The sequence below is a fragment of the Apodemus sylvaticus genome, chromosome 3 (genome assembly GCF_947179515.1).
Source record: "Apodemus sylvaticus chromosome 3, mApoSyl1.1, whole genome shotgun sequence".
In the NCBI taxonomy this organism is placed as follows: Eukaryota; Metazoa; Chordata; class Mammalia; order Rodentia; family Muridae; genus Apodemus; species Apodemus sylvaticus.
The window spans coordinates 140,286,538-140,308,883 of NC_067474.1; the positions used below are offsets into that span (position 1 = coordinate 140,286,538).

The 22,346-nt window shown below is 48.0% G+C and overlaps 1 protein-coding gene across 1 annotated transcript; it reads left to right on the top strand.

The window, feature by feature from the left end:
* Positions 1–3,911: 3,911 nt before the first annotated feature.
* C3H1orf216 (chromosome 3 C1orf216 homolog) lies at positions 3,912–8,009 on the top strand. The gene is made up of 2 exons (XM_052177376.1): positions 3,912–4,106; positions 6,217–8,009. The coding sequence occupies exon 2, from the start codon at positions 6,222–6,224 to the stop codon at positions 6,912–6,914; it is 693 nt and encodes a 230-aa protein (XP_052033336.1). The 5' UTR covers positions 3,912–4,106; positions 6,217–6,221; the 3' UTR covers positions 6,915–8,009.
* The last annotated feature ends 14,337 nt before the right edge of the window (positions 8,010–22,346 follow it).

Genomic DNA, 22,346 nt, shown 5'->3' on the forward strand with positions numbered 1-22,346 from the left:
TGCCTGGGTAATTTCCTCTCCTCTTTGTTCCTTGTCTGATACCCCTGACCTTGGGGCCTGAACCTGGCTACTCACTCACTGCTGGCCTCTCTTGACTGTCATTTGTCCTTTGCTAATGTGTGTGTGTGTGTGTGTGTGTGTGTGTGTGTGGTGTGCCCATGTGGGTGTTCATCTCTGTATACACACATGGAGACCAGAGATTGACTTTGAGTCTTCCTATATTCCTCTGTACCTTATCATGGTATTTTTTTTTTTTTTTAGATTTCTTTTATGTGTATGAGTGTTTTGCTTGTAAGTATGCTTACGCATTGAATGTATACCGAGTGCCTGGGGTGATTAGAAGGCATTGGATCCCCTGGAATTGGAGGTACATATGGTTGTGAGCCAGCATGTGGGTTCTGGGAACTAAACCACAGTCCTCTGCAAGAGCAACAAGTGCTCTTACCTGCTGAGATGGCTCAGTGGTTAAGAGCACCGACTGCTCTTCCGAAGGTCCTGAGTTCAAATTCCAACAACCACATGGTAGCTCACAACCATCTGTAATGAGATCTGACTCCCTCTTCTGGGGTGTCTGAAGACAGCTACAGTGTACTTACATTAAATAAATAAATAAATAAATAAATAAATAAATAAATAAATAAATAAATAAATAGAACCTGGACTTAGTTGATATCAGCCACACTGACTAGGCAGTGAGCTCCAGGATTACCTCCGCCTCCTCTGTGGTTACAGGTGCATGATGCCATTGCCTGACTTTTAAGTGGGTGCTGGGGACCCTAGATCCTCAAACTTGTGCAGTAAGCAAACACTATGCGCTGAGCCGGGTCCCCATCTTTTTTTAAGATTTATTTATTATATGTAAGTACACTGCAGCTGTCTTCACTTTTTCTTCTCGCTCTGGCCCAAAGATTTATTTATTATTATATGTAAGTGCACTGTAGCTGTCTTCAGACACCCCAGAAGAGGCTCTCTCTGGTCCCCATATTTGCCAATATATGCTGTTCACTTCTAGGTCTTCATGATGGCTTGCCCTGCAGCTGAGCCCTGGTTAGCTTGAGATTTCTGTGTCTCTGGCATATACGGGGAAAGGGGTGAACACAGTCAAAGATACTTCTATATTTGGGGAGATTGATCCCCCAAGTGTCCTGACTGAAGAAGCTGCTGGTGATTGAATAACAGTTTTCTTCTCTATCTCCAGACATAGCTAGCCATAGCTTCCTGAGCCTTTCTGTCTCCACAATCTCATGTTTCTGAGAATTATGGAACAGCCAGAATTGCTGTATGCATTATTTATACAATGCTGGAGTATCTCCTGCTAACATCGCCCTTGACCAAGAGGCCACTGTCTGGTGCTCTTGGAATCCACTTGGCTTATGTGTTACTATGTCATTTGGAAGCAACTGGCAGGGTTTTTTTTTGGGGGGGGTGTTTTTTATTTGGTTTGGTTTTGTTGGGAGGGGGTGCTTCTTTTTTTGAGATTGAGTCTTACTGTGTAGTCCTGGATGGCCTGGAACTTGCTCTGTGGACCAGGTTGGCCTTGAACTCACAGAGATCCATCTCCATCTCCGCCTCCAAAGTGCTGGGATTAAGGTTATATAACATCAAGCTCAGTCCAACTACATTTATAGGATGATAGAAGCCAGGCCTGGTGACACAGATCTGTCATGCTAACTACTCCAGAGCTGTAGCAGAATTTCAAATTTAAGGTCAGCTTGGTCTACAAAGAACAATGGAATTATTGAGTGAGCAGTACCAGGTTAGGGTGTTATGATGCAAAATATAATAGTCTTCAAGTCAACAATCATAATTGATACACAATTTTAAATTTTATTTCGTGAGTATGAGTGTTTGCCTGTATGTAAGCATGTATTCCAACATATGTGCTTGATGCCGGTGGAGACCAGAAGAGAGTGTCAGAGCCCCTAAACCAGGAATTATGGATATCACAAGCCCCAATGTGGATGCTGGGAAATGAACCCAGGTTCTTTGTAAGATCAACAAGTACTCTTACTTTTACTCTTTCTATTGAGCTAACTCTCCAGCCCCTATCTATAATCTTTTAAAAAAAAGATATATTTACTTTTGTTTTATGTGTATGACTCATTGCTTGCCTGGTATACATGTAGAGGCCAGAAGAAGAGGTCTGATCCTCTGGAACTGGAATTACAGTTGTGTGCTGTCACATGGGTACTTGGAACAAACAATTGTCCTCTTGCAGGAACAGCAAGTGCTCTTGGCCTGTCTGGCCTTGATATAAATCTGTCATTTTATTTATATAATTACCATGTTGCCCAGGCTGGTCTCTGAGATTCTAGGTTCTGCAGGTCAGGAAGTTTGGGCATCTAGGGAAGAACGTATTTAGCCAGGAACACAGAGATGGTTTCTTTATGCTTCAGACCCTTTCAGTTTCTACATGATGGTGGATCACAGGACCTATCGTCCTGATGGTGACTATCAAGGGCAAATATACTGCTATGCTTACCGAGGGCTAGGCAGTGAACAGACATGAACAGACGCCACTCCCACTAGAGAGGGCAGTGATGTCAGACTGAAGGAACAGTCCCATCAAAGTCTAGCTTGGTGAACCGATGAGTTGACCAGGGTTGCTTATGGCTTGGGGCTCACTCACAGGGCCATCGATAACTCAAAGGCAGCTAGGTCACTGAAAACCTGAATCTGCATCCCTGGAGCCTCCAGCACAACTGGCAGGTAGCTCCACTCAAGAGTCAAGAGGGCCCTCGGGAACCCCTCTCTCTAATGCTTCAGTTCAGAGTAAACAGCTACATAATAGCAGTGAATGACCAGAATCTAGGGGTACCTCACTGTGCTAGTGTATTAATTCAAGAATCTTTTGATTGCCAGGCAGTGGTGGCACATGCCTTTAATTCCAGGACCTGGGAGGTAGAGGCAGGTGAATTTCTGAGTTCAAGGACAGCCTGGACTATAGAGTGAGTTCCAGGACAGCCAGAGCTATACGGAGAAACCCTGTCTCAAAAAACCAAATAAATAAATAAATCTATCTTCTGATTACCAGTGAGATAAATTACACTTAGGTTGGGTATGGCAAGATATGAACTTCATGGGAAGGCATCAAAAGTAGAAACTCAGGAAGTAGAGACTGGGGCATTAGCCAGCCATGAGTCCTTGTCTGAGTTCCTGTGTGTCAGTATCATTTTCTCCTTGTACATAGACTGGCTTCTTCCATTTGACAGGAAATATGATTGCTGTAGCCATAGTCTGAAATCTTCACTATTTTGTCTTTTAATTTCATGTCTAAAGGAAGAACTGTGACTTACCTAGAGTAAGGTTTCATTCTTAGTGACATACACAGACACAAACACATATATATAAATAAAAAATAAAATCCTAAAGAAAACTGTCTGGCAGTGATGGAACATGCCTTTAATCCCAGCACTTAGGAGGCAGAAGCAGGCAGATCTTACTGTGCATTGGAAGCTAGCCTGGTCTACATAATGTTTTTCAGGGCAGCCTTGGCTACATAATGAGACTCTGTCTCAAAACAACAAAACAAAATCTGCAGAGCTGTCACTAAGTACAGTTAATCAAATAGGTACAGTACAGTGAAGGGATCTTTTAAAAACCAGGTCTAGGAGTCAGAAAGGTGCTCAAAGATCCTAAAATAGAGTAAGTGAGGGTGAACTGAAAATTCTCAGCAGAATAGGTGCGGAGCTGGAACACGGAAAGGATCGCAGCGGGTGCTGCAGCAGGACCAGACCCGCACCATGGCCCCTGGGAAACCCCGCGGAGGCATTTCATCCCCACGTCTGCAGCAAGAATGATGGATTCGTGGCGCCTGGCCAGGGTTGTTAGGAGATGACACCGGACCTAGAAGGCTCTCGGGTCAAGCCGCGGGAGGAGGCAGTTCCTGCGCGGAGAACCGAACCGGCCCACGTGGGTCAGGCCGCTCCGCCCAGCTGCGCAGACGCCGCTGGACTCCGCGGACCGGGCAGGGGCTGGGGGCGCTGTGCCGGGACCGGGCAGCCGCGCCACCACGCATGCACGCGCAGGTCCAGGACTCCCCACCCTGCAGCGAGCAGGCCCCGAGGAACCGTAGCAAGCCCCGCAGGAGCGGGCGCCTCTAGGCCGTGAGTCCGGGCCCTGATGGAGGGCCTAGGGCCCAGCCGCCGGAAAGCGGGTTGGGGAGTTGCCTCTGCAGAGATTAGGGTCACAGTGCTCTGTCCCCTGCGAGCCTGCCAATCCCCGGATTACAGCCTCCCCCTTCCCACTACACTGTGGATTAGCTTGGGGGGGGGGGGGGAAATCCTGATCTTTGGATGGCTGGACTCATCTCTCTGGCTTTTCGAATCTGGATCCTTAGCCACACTTCCACCCCACCCCAGCTTTCTTTGTGAGCCTGGCTAGATTTAGGAAAAAACTTAAAACAGAGCATGGGGGGGGGGGGGGGGAGGAGGGAGTTTCAGGCCTTTTCTCACAAGCCAAAGGGATGAAACATCTGTCCCAACCTCAGTCCCCCTCCATGACTTCTGCCCATTGCTGGGTGTGGGGAGAGTCCCTGGCACTCATAGGGAACCTTCCTAGTGGCTATTTGATTGACTTAGTAGTATTTCTCAATCATGAGGCCTCAGTCATAGAAATGTGGTTAGTAGAACCTCTTGTCAGTTCAAACTCAAAAGCGATTATTAGGGAAGAAAGGGGGGGCAGTATGGAGCAAAGTATGTGATCAGGTGCCAGGAGCACTGGTGGGCTTATAAGAGAGGCTTGTCATTGTGGGTTCAGGAGACAGCAGTCCCATAGTGTGGAGAAGGAGAAAGAGACCAGCTCTTCAAGCCCTGGGCCCTCTGCAGTAGCCGCCTTCTGTACTCTCACCATGTCTTCCCATGAACAGGAATCCCACCGCAGTCCCTCCTGTTCATGCTCTGCAGGAAATTGCTGACACCTGCTCTTGCTGGACACGCACCACAGCAGTGCTTCTCAACCTTTCCTCATGTTGTGCTGACCCCCAACCAGAAAATTAGTATTGTTGCTTCTTTTTTGTTTGATTGTTTTTGTTTTCCCAGACGGGGTTTCTCTGTGTAGCCCTGGCTGTCCTGGAACTTGCTCTGTAGACCAGACTGGTCTTAAACTCATGAGATCCACTGGCCTCTGCTTCCCAATCGCTGGGACTAAAGGAGATCGATCATCGCCACCACTCAGCTTTTGTTCCTACTTCATAACTGTAATTATGTCGGGCGGTAGTAGCGCACGCCTGTAATCCCAGCACTCTGGGAGGCAGGGACAGTCAGATTTCTGAGTCTGATCTACAGAGTGAGTTCCAGGACAGCCAGAGCTATACAGAGAAACCCTGTCTCGAAAAACCAAAAAAAAAAAAAAACAAAAAACAAAAAACAAAACACAAAAAACCCAAACAAACAAACAAAAACTGTAATTATGCTATTGTTATGAGTTGTCATGGAAATGTTTGTGGTTTTCTGTGTCTTATGAAATGTATCTGTCTATATCTATACAGCTATGTAGATGTAGACATATGTTCCTTTTAAAAATATTATTTGTTATTTAACTGGACATCTTTTTTAAAACAATTATTAGCATATCCATGTGTGTGCCTGTGTATGTATGTATGCACACATGCATACGGGTGAACAGAGAGGCCAGAGGAGGGGGTTGATATGAATCTGGCAATGCAGGCAGTTGAAGACCACCTGACTTGGGCGCAGGCAGTGGAACATGGGTCCTCTGGAAGAGCAACCAGGGCTCTTAACTGCTGAGCCCTCTCTCCAGCCCCTAAATTTATATTTTTAATTGGAGGAGGGTCAGCGGAAAGGCTGTGGCAATCATCTAGGTCAAAATGACTGGAGCCAAAGGAGAGTTTGTCAGAATGTGGACAGTGAGATGGGCGTGGGAGGAGGGCCAGTAGTCCAGGGTGCTCCTAGGCATGGCTAGACAGACTTAATATCCGGCAGAGCTGCCCAGCCCAAGGACTCTGAAAGGAGAGCTGTTTGGATGCTTAGAATCTGAAGAACTGGTGGTACGTCACAGGGTTGGGTAGGGGTTGAATCTGGGTGGGACACAGATCTGAGAGTTGCCTACACACAATGGTTCCTGAAGCTATAACAGGAAGTGATGGAGACAGACCTCACAATCAGAGAGAAGGGAGGGACGCCAGGACAAGGTTCCTGGGCTCAAGGTTGCCATTCCATCCTGTCCTGCTGTGACTAATTCTGCTTCTCTTCACAGTCCAGATGTTCGCTGCCATCCAACCAGGACTAGCAGAGGAGGCCCAGTACCTGGGGAGCCTGCCTCCTGGAGTATGTCAACCGGACCTCCAACCAGACAATAATTCCAATTTCGTGGAGAGTGCTAAGGATGCCAATAAGAACTGGCATGGGGTGCCAGGCAAAGTGGATCCCATTCTGAGAAGGAGCTCCTCTGAGTCTCCCTCTGATAACCAGGTCTTCCAAGCCACTGGGCTCCTTGAGGCCGGAGTCCGCAGTCCCCCGGAGGGTGCGGAGATCCCTGGAGCTGAGCCAGAGAAGCTGAGCGGTGCCAGCAGTGTCTGCTCTCCTCTGGAGGACATTGGCTATGCCAGCAGTCCCCTGAGCATCGACAGCTTTAGCAGCAGTCCAGAGCCTGTCTGTGGCACCCCTCAAGATCCGAGCCCTTTGGATCCCCTTCTGCCCTCTGTAGCCCAGGCTGTGCAGCAGCTGCAGGCTCAGGAGCGCTACAAAGAACAGGAGAAGGAGAAACACCATGTGCATTTGGTGATGTACCGTCGCTTGGCACTGCTCCAGTGGATCCGGGCGCTGCAGCACCAGTTGGTTGACCAGCAGGCCCGACTGCAAGAGAGCTTTGATACCATCCTAGACAACCGGAAGGAACTTATCCGCTGTCTGCAACAGAGGGAAACACCTTGCAGGCACCAGGACCAGGGCTAAGGGTGTGCGTGCATAAGTGTGTATATTTGCAGGCTTATATGTGGTTATGCACAAGGAAGTATGTATTAGTTGGCATGTATGCGAGTAAGCATAAGTGAATATGTATGTGCTAACATGTTAGCAGGTATGTAAGGCATGGGTGAATGAACATGTATGTGTTATATGTCGCATGTGTGTTTATGTATGCATGTGTGGCTAGGTACCCAGGAATGTGTATATATATTCCCAGATGTAGAAGCAAAAGATAGGTATGCATGCGTATCAGTTTAAATGTACAAGCTTGTATTGGGTGTGAGTGAACCTGTGTGTGTTGAGACTTACATGTTCCAGTGCTGGCATAAGAAGCATGTGCTAGGAACATGTGCATTTGCAGAGACTTAAGAGCAGGTGTATGTAAATATATGTTCAATTGTACCTGCAGGGCATCCACCCATCCCCTGTGTTCCCAAAGTCTACCCCAGCTTTATCCTCTACTGAGTCTCACAGCCTCCTGGAGAAAGAAGCCTCTTTCGCTGTCATATATCTGAGGACCATGGCTCATCTGTCCTCCTGGAGTTTCTCAGGCTACCTTTCCTATCCCTTCCCTTCCCCTCCGACCTTGCTCTAAGACCACTGTCCCTAATGTCCCTAATTGGCTTTTTCTTAAGAGTTGTTTTTTTTTTTGTTTTTTTTTTTTTTAAATCTGGGATGGTTGCTTTTTGTTCGCTTTGCTTATTATACTATAAGGGATTGAGCCCAGAGCCTTGTGCACGCTAGGCAAATGTCCTCCACTGAGCTGCATACCCACCCCTGGTTCAGAGATTTCTTGGCTGCGCTGGCCTTCCTGTGTACAGGACAGTTTGTGGAGAATTGGTATCAAGGGAGGGAACTGGCATGGGAGTGGATGCAGTGGTAGGGGTGGGAGTGGAGATAAAGAGAACACTAAGACTGTCCTCCCAGCCGGGCTCTGGTGGTGCATGCCTTTAATCCCAGTACTCTCAAAGCAAAGGTCACTGGATCTCTGAGTTCCAGAACAGCCTGGTCTACAAAGTTAGTTCAAGGACAGCCAGGCTATACATAGAAACTGAAAGAAAGAAAGAAAAGAAAAGAAAAGAAAAGAAAAGAAAAGAAAAGAAAGAAAGAAAAGAGAAAGAAAAAGTAAGAAGGAAGGAAGGAAGGAAGGAAGGAAGGAAGGAAGGAAGGAAGGAAGGAAGCTGTTGTTTTGAACCCTCTTTGGCTCCATGGGAGGTGGAGGTGGAAGAGAATGACTGTGGTAGAACCCTGTGAAGAAGAGGAGAATTCCAAAACCCACCGTCCTGTTCCACTGTGAGGAGAGGCTGAAAGCCAGACTGAGTCATGTCTATTGAATGGGACTGTGTGTATAAGCATGCAGGTCATAGACCAAAAGCACCAAGGCCTCAGGGAGTTGGGGGACCTCCCTTCTCCTCCCCTCTCCCTTGCTCTATCTGGCTTTAGCAACAGTGAATGTCCAATTGGTTTATTTCATTTGTCTGAATCAGACTGTCTGGAGGAGCCAGAGCTCAGCTTTCTAATCAGTGAGAGGACAGGGTCAGTCCAGCCTCCTGAAACTGGCTCCTTGGAACGGGGATCGGAAGGCCCTAGGGAAAGCTTCACGCAGTGGAGATGAATGCACATTGGGTGGATCAGTAGTTAAGGTCATGGAGCTGCTTGTTTTGTTTCTGGGTGCCAAGGTAATGCAGGATCCCGGTGGGTGAAGCAATGATTCACAGGAGGAGTGGCAGCAGGTCACAGAGACAGCACTGATGCTGGGTCTGGACCTCAGTCTCCCCATCTGTAAAGTGGGGACTCTTCCGCACCATCTCCAACCTTTTCCATCCTTGATGGGAGGGTAGGTGACATGTGGGCCCCAGGGACTTTTATAGTGCTTGCATGTTGAATATGAACCTGGCCTCTGGACCAATCCAGCATAAATAAACTAAGGCAGCAAGTTAAATCGTTCCAGGATGTGTTTTTGTTCTGTCTGTTGCCTGTGGTCTCTTTCACACCGAGTTCCACTTTTAAGCTGGGGCCAAGTGCTGGGAACCTGGGAGATACTGGGGACAAAAAAAAAATCCCAATTTGCTTAGCAGTGTCAGGGTCTCCCAGGTTGACCATGGAGATTTGGCCTCTGCTGTAATTGCACCACAGGGGACTGCCCTTGTCCTGAGTCACAGTTGTATTTGAACAGATTCTGAGGGTACATGCCATACACCCCTGCTCTGAAGGGTGCCCTGGCTGCAAAAGGCCAACGGACACACCCGGTGTGGTGGCACAAGCCTTTAATCTCAGTGCTTGGCAGGCGGAAGCAGCCTGATCTCTCAAGTTTAGTCCAGCCTGGTCTACAGCAAATACAAGGACAGTCAGGGCTACACAGAGAAACTCTGGGCTCTGGAAAAATGGCTCCAAGTTCAAGAGCATGATTTTTCTTCCAGAGGACCCTGGTTCAATTCTAAGTACCCACAAGGCAGCACACAACTGTCTGTAACCCCAGTTCCAGAAGACCCGACACCCTCATATAGACATGCATGCAAGCAAAATACCATTGCGGGGGTAGGGGAGAGATTGTCTCAAAAACAAAACAAAAGCACAGGGTCTTTACATGGCTCTGACACAGATGTAGCTTTATTTCATCTTATTGTAGTACTACAGATTGAACCTAGAACCTGCATATTTGAGATAAGCACTGCACCCAATGAGCTATGCCCCAGCTGTAATATTTAATACCATGCCTGATTGAGATATCAGCTGATAGCAATCTAGATGATTGTCTTCTACTGTGGTTTATATGATTATTTCTTAATTATTCAAAAGTTCAGGCACTAAACTTGTAGCTATAAAGTACGTATTTAGCATGTGCACGGCCCCCAGGTTCAGTCTCCAACACTTAAAAAAATTAAAATAAAATTCAGGCTAGGGAGTAAATATCTAACAATGCTAGCACTTGGGAGATGGAGGCAGGAAGGTCAGGAGTTCAGGGCCACCCTGGGCTCCACAGCACCTGCACCTGCTGAGCCACCTCATCAGCCCTAAACCTGACTTTTTCTACCAAAAAGCAATTGTGTTTTCAGTAAGGAAATTGGATCTAAAAATTGGAAGATCTTTTTCTTTTAAAATGGGGGAGGTCTACAAAAAAGCAAAGTTGTTCAATGTGCACCCCAGCATGTCTTTAATCCCAGCACTGGAGAAAAGAGACCTGGGAGCTCTGCTAGAAGAGCACAGCCTGGACTACACAACAAGTTCCACGACAGCCAGGGTTTCCCAAGTGAGACCCTTACCAGAAACACACACACACACACACAACAAGTTCCACGACAGTCAGGGTTTCCCAAGTGAGACCCTTACCAGAAACACACACACACACAACTTGCCGTTGGAACATCGCAGCTTGGGAGCTTCTAATCTCAATTTGGGAGATTGGGGCAAGAGTATCAGAAGTCTACATAACGCCTGGCGCCGTGGCGCACGCTGTAATCCCAGCACTCTGGGAGGCAGAGGCAGGCGGATTTCTGAGTTCGAGGCCAGCCTGGTCTACAGAGTGAGTTCCAGGACAGCCAGGGCTATACAGAGAAACCCTGTTTCGAAAAAACCAAAAGAAAAAGAAAAACAAACAAACGTAATATTCCTTTCCAGGAAGAGTTCTCTGGGGCTGTGAGACGCCTCAGTGTAGGCGGGAAGGACCTCTTGGAGCCAAGCCTGATGACGTGTTGGTTCCCCAGGCCCTACGTGGTGGAACAAGAAAACCTAACTCCCACTCTGGTCTCTACAGGTGGCACACGTACCCACGACTCATGCACATACATCAACAAACAACTGTAAAAACCATAAAAACTTAGACTGTTCTTTGAAGGCTGCGGGGTGCTTAGCATGAGAGAGAGGCTGCGTTTGAGCCCCAGTTCAGGATAGGGAGGGCATAAAGTGGGAGCTAGGGGCCGGCTTAGGGTTTTGTTGCTGTGAAGAGACACCATGACCAAGGCAACTCTTATAAATGCAAACATTTAACTGGGGTTGGCTTACAGTTTCAGAGGTTTAGTCCTTTGTCATCATAGCAGCAAGCATGGCCTTGTGCAGGCAGACATGGTGCTGAAGAGGAGCTGAGAGTCCTACATCGTGATCTGGAGGAGCCAGGAGACTCTCCTTCCACAGCGGGTGGAGCCTGAGCATACCTATCAAACCTCAAAACCCCGCCTCCACACTGATACACTTCCTCTAACAAGGCCACGCCTCCTCCCATAAGGCCATACTTCCTAAGTGCCACTTCCTGTCAACCAACCATACTCAGAACAGCACGGTTGGGCTGAGCAAAAGGTGAGAACCAGGCTGAAGAAAACAGTGGGGTCCAGGCCTTTCCTGGTCGTTCTGGGCCTCAAGATATGCCCGGTTATTAGGGTGGAGATAGGTTTGAAACCACTGAAGCCGAATTAGGGGCCAGGAGGCAGGACCCCAATGGCTGAGCTAACCAATTCCAGGACTGTAATTTCCCATCAGGTGGGAGGGGCTGAGGCTACTTCTGGGTAGTAGCCAGGGCTACTCCATACCTCATATTGAGCAAACCTGGGGTAGACTTAATTTCCTCTCCTGTGGCAGTTATAAAGATTGACCAGATGGAGCTTATGATGTTCTGTAGGCATTAAGATTAAATCCCTACTCTGCACAGGACCCCTCCAGGGTCCCACCCTGCCCCTGACCTTGCACAGCTCTGGCCTGCAAAGATGAATGAGACGGGCTGAAGAGATAGCTTATCGGTTAAGAGAACTGACTCTTCTGGAGGTCCTGAGTTCAAATCCCAGCAACCACATGGTGGCTCACAACCATCTGTAATGAGATCAGATGCCCTCTTCTGGTGTGTCTGAAGACAGCTACAGTGTACTTACATATAATAAATAATTATAAAAAAAAAAGATGGCGGTGGTGATGCACGTCTGTAATCCCAGCACTCTGGGAGGCAGAGACGGGTGGATTTCTGAGTTCAAGGCCAGCCTGGTCTACAGAATGAGTTCCAGGACAGCCAGGGCTACACAGAGAAACCCTGTCTCGAAAATAAATAAATAAATAAATAAATAAAGATGAGTGAGACCTGTGTTCAGAAGGCTAATGTAGAGGCCACTCCAAGTCTGGGAAGGGGACATCAGTACTCCGAAGTCTCAGCTTGAGATTTCTTACTCTGGAAGCATGTTTTAATTGTTGAGAGGATTCTTTTAGTCCCTGGGGATGGAAGAGAATAAGGAGGGGCTCATGTACTTGGAAAGGTTCAGGCAGAGGTTCAGCCATTGCCACCTTCTCCCCCTCCTGAAGTACAACATTCTATGACCACAGCAAGGATATCCAACCCAGGTTTTAGATGCTCTGTGAAGAGTCTTGCTTAAGGAGTTACATGGGATGATATTGACCTAAAGAGTCTTGCTTAGGACTAACATTGAGTGATATTGACCCCAATAGCAGGCTACAGGCCTGGACCTGAAGCATCAAGGGACTGCCATGGAGTAGGTAGCCCTACTAAGGATAGAGAGAGAGGGGAGAGGGTTCCATTCATTCAAACCTTTCTCACCAGGGTCTCGGTCTTAGGGTTTCTACCACTGTGGTAAAACACCATGACTAAAAGCATATTGGACAGGAAAGGGATTATTTGGTGTATGTGTCATGACCACAATCCATCATCCAGGAAGTCTCGGTAGGAACTCAAACAGGGCAGGCAGCTGGAGGCAGGAGCTGATTAGAGTCCATGGAGGGATGCTGCTCACTGGCTTGCTCCCCACAGCTTGCTCAGACTGCCTCCTTATACCCTCTAGGACCAAAAATGAGCTGCGCCACTCCCACACAAATCATTAATCAAAACAACACTCCCCACAGATTGGTCTACAGGCCTTTTCCTTCCCAGATATGTCTAGGTTCGTGTAGGTTCACAAAAGAAAACACAAAACAAAACCCCAACTAACCAGGACAGACCCCCAACTGGGTCAGCTACCCACAGAATGATCAGCGGGGATGTGGTTAAAAACTGGGGTGCAAGAAATGATCTGGGAACTAAGGAAGAAGACAGAGCTAGGAGGGTCGGAAGGCTCCTAAGTATGTTAAGTGGCCTCAACAGCCTAGGGCCTGGAACCTATAGAACACGGTATAGCGGCTACCTCTAAGGAGAGTGACTGACCCCTGGTGGCAGTCTGTGACCTGCCCCCTAGACCCCAGTGTCAGCGCCTCATTTAGAGTAAGGGAATAGATACAGGGAGGAGCAGTACCTGCTACTGCTGCTCCTCCTCTTCCTCTTCATCCTCCTCCTCTCCTCCTCTCCTTCTTCCTCCTCCTCCTTTTCCTCCTCTTCCTCTGAAGGCTATCAGAAGCAGGGGTTGTAGCAGTTGTACTGTGTATTAAAAAGAATTGCTAGGGAGGAAGAAATGGCTCAGCAGTTAAGAGCACTTGTAGCTCTCGTAGAGGACCAGGGTTTGGTTCCCAGTACTCCCTTGGCAACTCACGACTTTCTTTCTTTCTTTTTTTAAGATTTATTTATTTATTATATATGAGTACACTGTAGCTGTCTACAGACACACCAGAAGAGGGCATCAGATCTCATTACAGATAGTTGTAAGCCACCATGTGGTTGCTGGGATTTGAACTCAGGACCTCTTGAAGGGCAGTCAGTGCTCTTAACCCCTGAGCCATCTCTCCAGCCCTCTACTCACAACTTTCTGTAATTACAGTTGTGTGTGTGTGTATGTGTGTGTGTAACACCCTCTTCTGCCCTCCACAAGTACTAGCACATATAAGCAGGCAAAACACTCATACAGATGAAATAAAATTAATTTGGGTAGGGGGAGCACTGCTGGGCTGAGACTGTAGCTCGGTTGGTTGGTAGAGTACTTGACTAGCTTACAGGGAGTCTAGGTTTGATCCTGAACACCTCATAAAAGCAGGTGTAGTGGGAGGAAATGCCTGTAATCCTACTCAGGAGGTAAGGGCAGGAGGATTAGAAATTCTAAAGTTATGCTCAATTACATAGCAAGTACCAGGCTAGCCTAGGACAAATGAGATCTTGTCTTTAAAAACAAAACAAACAACAACAACAAACCAACCTGCGTTGCTGTGGGTTCTCAATACCAGCCCAGCGGGTCTAATGGATGCTTCTGGTCAGAAAGGACAGAACATTGGAGGTGCTCTGGGCTCTGAGCCAGACCTCATGCTGGTATACATCTCCATTCCCACGGGTGCTGGCAGAGAAGCACCCCCGCAACCCCCGTCTGTGTATGAACACTCCTGTACCATGGCACACTCCGGACCCAGATCTCTCTGCATGACCTACCAACCCTTCAGAAATAAGATTGCAGTTTGCTCTAGGCCTGAAGGTTTCTCCAACTAAACTTTGACCTATCCCACCCAGAACTTCCCAGATCCTCCCATCTCCCCCATTCTACTCCTTCCCACCAAGCCCTTACTTAGCCGTAGAGCTAGTTCATCTCCTAATCTGTGTGTTACATCACCCAGAAATGTGAGGAAAGATTCCTTGGGTTGAGCAACTGGCAGGCGAATGGGACCAAAGTGGCGCAGGAGTGTTCATTGTTTTGAGGTCTGGCATGTTAGAGTCTGGGAAAGGGCTGAATCCTTGGGGACCCGTCCAGTCATTAAGGACCAGCGAAGGCGTGGTGGGGGTACGTTCAGCTGACGTGTAGGAGTCCCCCGGCGGGACTCAGACAAAGGGGTGGCCTCCCAGAGTGGGCGACCCTCGCACAAAGCCAGGGGTGGTGGCGCCGGCCGCCCCACGCGTCGGGCTGCACCGGGCTCCTGATCATCTCGGTCCCCAGCGCCTTTCCCTGCGCCTAATCCCAACAAGCATGAAAACGGCTCGGCTTGGCCGCCAGCAGGCCCTTTGTCTCGGCCCCTGGCGGGACAGCTGCAGCCAGAGCCCCCTCCCCTCTTTGTGCCTGGTCCCCGCCGCCCCCGTCACCCTCCTCACCTCAGCTGTCCCCTGGCCCTCGCCTCCAGCGCCTGGGCGCACAAAGCAGGGCGACACCCCTGCTCTGGGGGTGGGGGAGGGAAGAATTAACCCCAGGGTCTGCCGGAAGGTGGAGCGTGAGAGAGGGCTGCGGGGTGCATCCTTCGCTGCTGTGAAGGGATGCGATGCGTGGGACAAAAGCCCCCAAGCAGAAACACAGGTGGCACTGGATTCATCAGTGTGAGTTAACCGGATGAGTGGGAACCTAGCATTTTCGTTAAACAGCTAGGGCTAGGAACTCCCTCTAGATCTTGTGTTCCCTTAGGCTGTCCCCAAAACTCTTAACAATCTGAGGAGCTGTGTACTCACCTATCCTCAGGATCCCCAAACCTCTGCCGCCCTCAGACCACTCCCATCCCATTTGAGTATCAGTCTGCCCTCTGAGCTCTTCACCCAGCTGACCCCAGCACTTCCTGGTTCTGGAGGCACAAGTGGAGCTCTTTGGTTTTTTTCTTCCTTATACAGAAGCTTATTCTACAAAGTCATAGTGGAGTGAGGTGAGTGGGGTGGGCTCTTCAAGCCTTTCTTCCTTCCTCTCCAAACCAATAGTTTCACTTGGATGACCGGGATCCAGGTACGGTAATTCCACACCTGAAGAACTAACACCCCACCCAGCCCACCCACCTACCCGGCACAGCCTAACCCTAGCAGGGGCTTCTATAGGACAGACATGGCTACAGCTTCCCTTGCTTGGATTTAGGATCGCGCTTTCATTCTCCTCCAGCAGTTTCAGTTACTTAGTGTGCTGACCAGGCCTTATAAGTCCCTTCACACCATCGACATAATTTCCTCAGGGTCTGATGTTCCCACTGGTCCAGGAAACCTTTCTCAACAGCCTTCAGGGATGCTGGAGACATAGCTTATACCACAAAAACGAGGCCCTGGGTTCAAGTCCCTGAACTGCATAAAACAATATTGTGTTGTGCTATGTGCTGTAATCCCAGTACTAGGAGATGGAGGCAGGAAAGTCAGAGGTTCGAGATTATCCTAAGCTACACAGCAACTTCTGACCTAGCCTGAACTACGTGAACACCCTATCCACAAACAGTAACAAAAGCACCTTCCCGAGACTTCTGTAGAGGGAGTGGAATAGTGCAGGCTAGCCTTATTTTTCACAGAACTGTCTCTCATAGCCCCAAGTTCCAGACAATTAGAGTACAGAGGATGATTCCTCTGAAGTTGTGTGCTGGCCCAGCCTTGCTGAAGTGAGCCTGCGACACAGGACACTGTATCTCTTAGGCTAAAGCGATTCTGTTTTTTTCTCAGCTCCCATCCCTTAGCTATTGGACCCACAGAGGCTACTCAGTCAGGCTTGAATGCCCACAGATGCTGGGAACCTCATTGTCCTAGATTCCTAAGGATATATCACATTTGCAGAGGGTCCAGATGCCTTCTGCAAGCAGATGTGTGTTCTTGTGTTCTCACCATTTACTGTGATCAGGCACCTTCTTCATGGTACTGCCGGGAGCCTGCCCTGGGGTATTCACTGAATCCTTGTTTTTGTTACAGATGGGGAAATTCTCTACTTAGACAAGCATCTGTAGCAACTATGCGCCAGACTCCAGGCTAGGCACTGGGGACCAGATCATTCAGATACAGTTCCAGCCCTCAGGGACTTCATAGTCTAGCAGGAGACTCAGACAAGGGGACCAGCAGTGGCAATAACATGACAGTGTTAATAGAAGTCTGCACCAGTAGGTGTTCAGGAAAACGTTCTGTAATTTCAAGGGCTGTGGGAAACACTAGGGTTAAAGATGCTGACTAGGCATTTTCCCTGCAGACCCTCTCAGGACCTTTATTGTGCCACATGCAAGTGTCCTCATGACAGGGTAGAATACAAAGAGGACTTGTTCGTGAATCATCTTGTAGATTCAGTGTTACAGATACTAGAGTTGAGAAACACAAAGGCATGAGATACCTAGACAATGGAAAAATTAAGTTTGGGCCTGGGGTAGGGAAAGGGATAGGGGACTAAAAGGCTGGCAGGGAATTGTTTATCGGATGCTAAACACAACCTGGAGGATGGCGACACTTGACAGGGAAAGAGGTGTTCTAGGAAACAGGAAGACACTTGTCCTAGGGAGGTAGGGGCTCGGGTGGGTCACTGAAAGCTTCAGAACCCAGGGACCATCCCAGAGGCAAGAGAATTCCCCTCCTTCAGATCATCCAGTCACTTGGGTAAGCTTTGAGTGCTCTACCACTGAGCTACACCCCCAGCCCAGAGGATTCTTTTTGAGCCAGCGTGAAATGGGGCTGGATCTATCTGGGCAGCTGGTTAGGGTGCTCTTTCTTATGACCTAGACCGACCTGTGTCTTACTTAGGGTCTCTATTGCTGCTATAAAACCTTGACCAGAATCAACTTCAGGAAGAAAGGATTTATTTCCTTACGCTGCCAGCTAACAACCATCCATCACTGCGGGAAGTCAAGGCAGGGACACAAGGCAGGAGCTGAAGCTGGAGCCATGAAGGGACACTCCCCAGTTACTGGTTTGGTTCTCCTGCCTTGCTCAGTTTGCTTTCTTTCTTTCTTTTTTTGGTTTTTTTCGAGACAGGATTTCTCTGTGTAGTCCTGGCTGTCCTGGAACTCACTCTGTAGACCAGGCTGGCCTCGAACTCAGAAATCTGCCTGCCTCTGCCTCCCAAGTGCTAGGATTAAAGGCATGCGCCACCAGTGCCCAGCCTCAGTTTGATTTCTTACACACCCTAGGCCAGGGTTCCCAACCTTCCTAATACTGCGACCCTTTTTGACAGTTCATCATGTTGTGGTGACCCCCCCAACCATAAAATTAATTTTCATTGGTACTTCATAAGTATATGAAGTATATTATGAATCATAATGTAAGTATCTGGGCTTTGGGATGATCTTGGGCAACCCCTGCGAAGGGGCCATTTGACTCCCAAAGGGAGTCAGTTAAGAACCACTGCCCTAGACCATCTGCCCAAGGTGGCCATCAGGATTCTCTCAAAAGAACCTGAATAGGGACTGGGGGGGGGAGGGGACGGGACTCAGAACATTTGCTGTGTGAGCCTGAGGTCCTGGGTACAAGTCACTAGCCCCAGGTGAGAATCCAGTCATGGCCACACATGCTTATAACTTTGACACTGCAGGGGACAAAGACAGGAGGCTCTCAGGGCTTGCAGCTGCCAACCTAGTTCCGGGTTCAGTAAGAGACCCTGTCTCGGGGACTAGGATGGAGAATGACAGAAGGCACATCTAGCGCTCTCTGCAGATGCCCACGCGAATGCTCACTCCCCACATGCACATGTACCACACACAAAGAAAAACAAGCAAAGGAAAAGGACCCTGCATGGTATCTACTGAATTTAGTTCTATGGGATCCTGTACCCCAACAACATAGTCCAAGGTTCACATCATGCAAGTGGGGGCCAGTCCAGATCCTGCAGGGTTTGGGGTCCATAAAATTGGCAAAGAATGTTATGGAAAACCTTTGGAAATATCCCGATGGTTCATGTACTGGAATTATGGTCTAACCTGAGATTTAAAAAAAAAAAAAAAAAAAAAACCTTTGGGACTAGAAAATGGTTTAACTATTAAAAGTATCAGTTGGTCTTGCAGAGGACCCAGGGTTTGTTGTTTGTTTGTTTGTTTGTGACAGGATTTTTTTTAATATAGCTCTGACTGTCCTGCAACTCGATCTATAGACCAGGCTGGCCTCAAACTCAGAGATCTGCCTGCCTCTGCCTCCCTAATGCTGGGATTAAAGTTGTGTGCCATCCCTACATGGCAGGACTCCGGTTCTATTCCTAGCACCCACTCAGTGCCTCACAACTATCTGTAATTCCCAGACAGTCACATGGCACATATTCATACAAATAAAGTAAATCTGAAAAAAATTTAAAATTATCCTAAGGAACCTGGGTGGATCTCTGGGCTCCTCCCCTCACTCTTCGACTCCCCAGCGTCTAATCTCGCCGTTGTCTCTCTTCTAATACCATCCTTCCCTTGGTTCCTCCTGCCTTACCATCAATCCTCCACGTTTTTAAGACCATTTAAATGTGAACACTCCCTTCCCCATGCCATCTCAACCCTATGCAGCCCCATCCAGACCTCTCAGCACTGTCTTTCTGAAGGGAATTCTCAGGCCCTGCTCAGTACCATGATCCTGACTTCCCATTCCTTTTCCTATCCTCACCCCTGCCTTTTCCCTGTGCTCACAGCCAGCTCTGGCTCATACCAGTTCTCAGCACCATCTTTTCTGGCTCCTTCTCTGTTGTGGCCGCAGATCATCCCCACAACAAATGAAACAGAGACTAAGGGGGCAGAGCCCAGGGCATAGGCATAAAGCCCTGTGCCAGGACAGTACTGCTCTTAGAGGCTTCTGGGTCTTTACACGTGTATCCTCCTAACATGCTACAAGGTCGATGCTATTCTCATCCCCATTTATGGATTCAAATATACAAATGAACAAGTAGGGGCGTTGGGCAACTCACACAGTTGGTAGAAGAAGGAAGAGGCAAGACTCAAACCCAGGTCATTTGGACATTTGGATGTACAAGCCGTGCTTTCACCATCTCAAACTCCATAGTCCTCACATCTACCCTCCGAGCCCCTTTATAACCACCTGCCTTTCCTCCTATCCAGAGACCATGCTGATCTTAACCTGTTGCTCCCAGTCAGCTTCCCCCAGACCCAGGCCACTCTCCTTTGCCCTCTGTGCCTCTGTCCACACTTTGACTCTAGTGTTCCTGGTCCCTACAATGTATTCCCTTCCTTTTCTGTGTATCCCTAAGAAAACTACCCCTAGAGTAAATTCATCTGGTGTTTCAGAACCCCAGGCTTCTTACCTATTAATGGGACATGAAAAAGAAAATACTACTTGGTTTCGCATACCTTTAATGCCAGCACTAGGAAGACAGAAGCATGTAGATCTCTGAGTTTGAGGCCAGCCTAGTCTACAGAGAGAGTTCCAGGCCAACCAGGGCTACACAAAGAAACCCTGTCTCAAAGAACCAAAACTGAAATCAAAACAAACAAATAATAACAAAAAATATTATGAAATTAACTAGGTCAGTCTCTTAAATTTTTTATAACTTGTTTCATAGTAGTGTGTGTGTGTGTGTGTGTGTGAGTGTATGGAATTGAACTCTACCATTAAGCAATGTTCTCAGCCTCTGAAATGGTAATTTTTATTTTTTAGATTATTAATAATTTAAGGCAAATAAAAGTTGCTTGAATTAACAAGAGTGTGACAATATTATTCCCTAATTTATTCCCAAGGGGCATCTTTGTTATTCCCCAAAGTGGGATGGCTGTGAATAGAAGTGCTCTCAGGACAGGAGAGAGAGAGAGAGAGAGAGAGAGAGAGATGGAAAAGATGGGAGGAGACAGCCAGCATCTCATCCTCACTCTACCCCATGGGCAAGTTTCCCTATGCCCTATCTCATAGTAAGTACGTGGAAATGTCTCTGAGAGGGCAAGGCGGCACATTCACAGACGTCTTTCTCATTCCTCCCTTACCAAGAAGTCAAGGCCATGAACCTCTTGCCTGAGAAACAGGCCCATCCAAACTCAGAAAGCAACCCCTAACTTCAAGATCATCTTCCTGGAGTATGGGAACTTAGGAAGAAGAGGAGGCAGGACGTGACAGCAGGGGTCTGCTTCCTCCTGCTCCACCCACAGCTTTCTTCCTCCTATGGGGAAGATGCTGTATGGTGCTTCTTCCTGTGCCTGGGATATGTCAAGTCCTCATTCAGCCTTCCAGGACCACACACCATCCTACCCTCGAACCCATCCACGTTCAGACTCACCCAGACAAAGTCGACTTCTTGGTATTGCCACACCTCAGGCACAATCACCACACCGAACTCAGTGATAGAACTTCTTTAGTATGGGACACTTGGATTCTCCCTTAATTCCTAGTGAGGTCTTCCAGCTGGTATGTATGTATGTGTGTGCATTCTGGTTCACGTGTGCATTTTTCAAGGGGGATGTCAGAATAGCTGTGCATCTGACACATGAAAAGACAGAGATAGCTAGAAGGAAAACTTTTAAGGCTATTCAGAGAAGAACAAATTGTCCTAGGGGATCTTCTACTTAGTACCTTGCCTTTTCGTAATATAGCTGAGGATGATTTTGAACTTTTTTTTTTGTTGTTTTTTGTTTTTGTTTTTTTGTTTTTTTGAGACAGGGTTTCTCTGTATAGCTCTGGCTGTCCTGGAACTCACTCTGTAGACCAGGCTGGCCTCGAACTCAGAAATCCACCTGCCTCTGCCTCCCAAGTGCTGGGATTACAGGCTTGCGCCACCATCGCCTGGCGATTTTGAACTTTTTTGTGTGTGTATGGTTTCTCAAGACAGGGTTTCTTTGTGTAGCTCTGGCTGTCCTGGATCTCACTCTCTAGACTAGGCGAGCCTCGAACTCAGATCTGCCTGCCTCTGCCTCCCAAGTGCTGGGATTAGAGGCATGCGTCACCACTGCTGAGCAACATCCCCCAGTACCCAGTAACCCCCGTATCTGCCATTTTTTAAAATGGTATTTCCACTTCTGGTATTTGGCTGTGAAATAACTGGGCCTCCACCTTTCAGTGAAAAAGCTACAGCTGAGGCCTAGAGGCATGGACTGAGGAGGCTGGGCTCTGAAGGAGTCCGTCATCCAGCGGGATGGTAAGGGGTGGTGAGGGATTCCACGGCCTTGGTACCGCCCCCAGGGAAGGAAAGCTATCCTTGGGCATCTATTATTGTAGCAGCCCAGAGTTCTGCTCTCCATTCTAATAATAGCCCAGCCATCAAAAGATGGCTCCATGGGTAAAGAAAGATGCCGGCTGACAAGCCTAATACCATGAGTTCAATCCTTGGGCCCCACGTGGTGGAGGAGGTAAAGCAGTTCCTACAAGTTATCTCCTGACTTCCACATGAGTGCTGTGGTATTTGAGTTTCCACATACATGCGTGCGAGTGCACTTGAGAAAGAACACACGCACGCGCGCGCGGACACACACACACAGAGAAAGAAAATTAAAATTGAATAATATCGGGGCTGGAGAGATGGCTCAGCTGGTAAGAGCACCGACTGCTCTTCCAAAGGTCATGAGTTCAAATCCCAGCATCCACATGGTGGCTCACACCCATCCGTAAAGAGATCTGATACCCTCTTCTGGCTGTCTGAAGACAGCTACAGTGTACTTACATATAATAAATAAATAAATATTAAAAAAATTGAATAATATCCATCTATGCACTCAGAGTTTAACATTCCCTCTCTGATAATCCCAGTGCTTTGTTGTTTATTTGTTTGAGACAGAGCCACACTACATAGCCCTGGCTGCCCTGGAACTCATTTTTACCCACTTCCTAAAGGAGAACTAAACATCTCCTTTTGTTTTGTTTTATTTGTTTTGTTTTGCTTTTGAGACAAGTTACTTCTATGTAGTCTCAGCAGTCGGGAACTCACTCTGTAGACCAGGCTGGTCTCAAACTCACTGAGATTTGCC